Here is a 3,768-nt window from a genome sequence, read left to right as displayed (position 1 = left end):
ATTTTCCTAACTGAGGCAATGACTACACGAATAATGTGGATTAACCAAATGCAATAACTCAGACAGCACAATTACCTTAAATACCACAGCTAGGCCAGTTGTTCAGTCATGCCTTGGGAGAGATGTTGACCTCCCAGGATGTCTCAAACCACACTGATCTTTCTCTCCACTACTGACCTCTCTGAGGCTCACCCTAGCTCAGTTGCCAAATTAATCTTTGAAGAAGATTACTACTAAAATCCTGTATTCGTCACTAAAGGTGACTTATTATTCCAAAAAATTGGGAATTATCTAGATACTCAAGCCAGGCTAATTACAATATTCAGTAGCACTTGTATTTCACCAATTTACATGAATTAACATGCCAGCTGGGGGAGGGGGGTACTTATTTACCAAGTACGAAATATTTTTTACATATCGTCATATTCTTAATGACGGAAAATGCTTCTTTGATAACATACAAGACTTATTCTTTATTCTCAATTGACGTTAATTTTAACATACGTACTTACCCACAATTGATTATTCCTACTAATTTGTTTACAGCCTGAATTATTATCCTAGTTTGATGAATTGACACAGGCTGCAAGTGGCGCTACGGTTTCTACATTATGAGCTCACCTCCCTCTGGGGAATGACCCTCCCTAGTCAGTCAGGTCAACACCAACTCACTACCACTTTACCAAGGCCGTATCCTCCCTTCTTTTGAAGGCCAACTTTCAATGGTAAATCTATGGTCTTTCTATATTAACAGTCCCACTGTTACAATTGTGTTCAACCCAATCACCATTGTTTTAAAATCTAGCACCCCTGTGTTCAACTCCCTTCACTATTGTGTTCATCCCCATTACCATTGTGTTCAACGCCCATCAACACTGTTCAACCACATCACTATTGTGTTTAACTCAATCATAATTGTGTTCAACGCCCATCACAATAGTGAACCTTATCACTATTGTGTTGAATCCCATCACCATTGTGTTTAACCCTATCACCCCTGTGTTCAACCCCATCAATACTGTGTTCAACCCCAATACAATCTCCATTGTGTTCAACTCCCATCACTATTATGTTCAACCCTGTCACCATTGTGTTCAACCCCGTCATAAATATGTTTCACCTCTTCACCCCTGTGATCAACCCCATCAATAATGTGTTCAACCCCATCACCATTGAGTTCAACCCCCATCACCATTGAGTTCAACCCCCATCACCATTGAGTTCAACCCCCATCACCATTGAGTTCAACCCCCATCACCATTGAGTTCAACCCCCATCACCATTGAGTTCAACCCCCATCACCATTGAGTTCAACCCCCATCACCATTGAGTTCAACCCCATCACCATTGAGTTCAACCCCCATCACCATTGAGTTCAACCCCCATCACCATTGAGTTCAACCCCCATCACCATTGAGTTCAACCCCATCACCATTGAGTTCAACCCCCATCACCATTGAGTTCAACCCCCATCACCATTGTGTTCAACACTTTAATTTTTTTTTAACCCTATCACAATTATGATCAAATATATTACCCTTGTGTTCAACCTCATTACCATTGTGTTTGTCGGAAATTTTCGACATATAATTTTACTAACACTTGGCATACCAAGTAAATTCGGTCAAGTTAGGAATGTACTAACTTTACTAACATAATAATTTTATCACAGAGAATGGATTCAGTGGCTTTCCAGAGAAAATTTGATGTTCCACCTAAGCAAATCCACTATTTCCTGATAATGTTTATCTTGTGAATACCTAAAACCTTCTGTGAACAAGTTTTTTTGTTTTGGAATTTATTTGTGGAATTTCAAATATTTTAACTTCTTTATCCTTATTCTTGTCGTGATATTCTAGTATTACATCAGTCAACTTTAAATGAAAGTTTAGACGGGCCTCCTGAGGAAGGACTTACTTAGCTAATACGCTAAATGTAGTATATTACGATGTAATACTGTCGGTTGCCTGTCCTTTACGGACAAATCAACCCAAAACCTGAAGAGAACGTACACTTTAATCAGGAGATCACCCTGCACGCTGCTTCTTGCTTTTGGAGAAGGGCTCACTGTCACATATTCAGGGGATGCGGCTCCACACTAGCCTCGTTGTCATGTGCACACACCCACTCGAGCCGCCGTGACTCCCCACTCTCTCCTTGGTTGGTATGATTTCCTCAATCCCCCTTTCTCTTATTATTATCCTTTACTACCCTGTCCACAGCTGTGGTGCTTTCTCTCTCTCTCTCTCTCTCTTTCTCTCTCTCTTTTACTTCCTGGGAAGCCTCACTAGGACAAGGGCAAACACCTGTTAATTACACATATTTAATAACAACACAGAAAATATACAGAGCAATCACATACAATCCATGGGAATATAAACCTCTACACTTGATATAGCAACCTGGTTGTAGTTCAAAACCATCAAGCGACTCTATCAGTCGCTTATACCAAGTGGTCGCCCACTCCTGGCTCGCCACTGATGCTATCAACCTCACCAAGTGGGTAAATCATGTAGTACAATATGATATGGCACTATCAGCTCTGGAATATGTGTAAATATCTGCAGGCAATTCAGCCAATGGCTGTAATACTATAAACATTAATATAAATATGCAGGCGATGAGTCACAATAACGTGACTGAAGTATATTGACCAATCCACACACTAGAAAATGAAGGGACGGCGACGTTTCGGTCCATCCCGGACCATTCTCAAGTCGATTGTGAGAATGTGAGTCTCACAATCGACTTGAGAATGGTCCAGGACGGACGGAAACGTCGTCGTCCCTTCATTTTCTTGTGTGTGAATTGGTCAACATCAATATAAATATTTCTTGGCACAAAAATGATAACCAATCACACTATCAGTCTTAAAACATATATATATATATATATATATATATATATATATATATATATATATATATATATATATATATATATATATATATATATATATATATATATATATATATATATATATATATATATGTCGTACCTAATAGCCAGAACGCACTTCTCAGCCTACTATGCAAGGCCCGATTTGCCTAATAAGCCAAGTTTTCATGAATTAATTGTTTTTCGACTACCTAACCTACCTAACCTAACCTAACCTAACTTTTTCGGCTACCTAACCTATAGAGATAGGTTAGGTTAGGTTAGGTAGGGTTGGTTAGGTTCGGTCATATATCTACGTTAATTTTAACTCCAATAAAAAAAAAATGACCTCATACATAATGAAATGGGTAGCTTTATCATTTCATAAGAAAAAAATTAGAAAAAATATATTAATTCAGGAAAACTTGGCTTATTAGGCAAATCGGGCCTTGAATAGTAGGCCAAAAAGTGAGTTCTGGCTACTAGGTACGACATATATATATATATATATATATATATATATATATATATATATATATATATATATATATATATATATATATATATATATATATATATGTCGTACCTAGTAGCCAGAACGCAGTTCTCAGCCTACTATGCAAGGCCCGATTTGCCTAATAAGCCAAGTTTTCCTGAATTAATATATTTTCTCTCATTTTTTTCTTATGAAATGATAAAGCTACCCATTTCATTATGTATGAGGTAAATTTTTTTTATTGGAGTTAAAATTAATGTAGATATATGACCGAACCTAACCAACCCTACCTAACCTAACCTAACCTATCTTTATAGGTTAGGTTAGGTTAGGTGCCTGAAAAAGTTAGGTTAGGTAAGGTTAGGTAGGTTAGGTAGTCGAAAAGCAATTAATTC

The 3,768-nt window shown here is 37.6% G+C and overlaps 1 protein-coding gene across 1 annotated transcript in view; it reads left to right on the top strand.

Annotated features, from left to right (window-relative positions):
• The window catches only part of LOC123752374 (uncharacterized), a 92,367-nt gene extending 91,658 nt beyond the window's left edge, over nucleotides 1–709 (top strand). The window contains exon 5 of the mRNA XM_069307095.1: nucleotides 583–709. Coding sequence (XP_069163196.1) covers nucleotides 583–709 — 127 coding nt within the window. The remainder of the gene's footprint in view (nucleotides 1–582) is intronic.
• Nucleotides 710–3,768: the final 3,059 nt, after the last annotated feature.

The sequence above is a fragment of the Procambarus clarkii genome, chromosome 59 (assembly GCF_040958095.1).
Source record: "Procambarus clarkii isolate CNS0578487 chromosome 59, FALCON_Pclarkii_2.0, whole genome shotgun sequence".
Lineage (NCBI taxonomy): Eukaryota > Metazoa > Arthropoda > Malacostraca > Decapoda > Cambaridae > Procambarus > Procambarus clarkii.
Note: the sequence above shows the minus strand (reverse complement) of the source record. Positions and strands in the feature narration are given on the sequence as shown.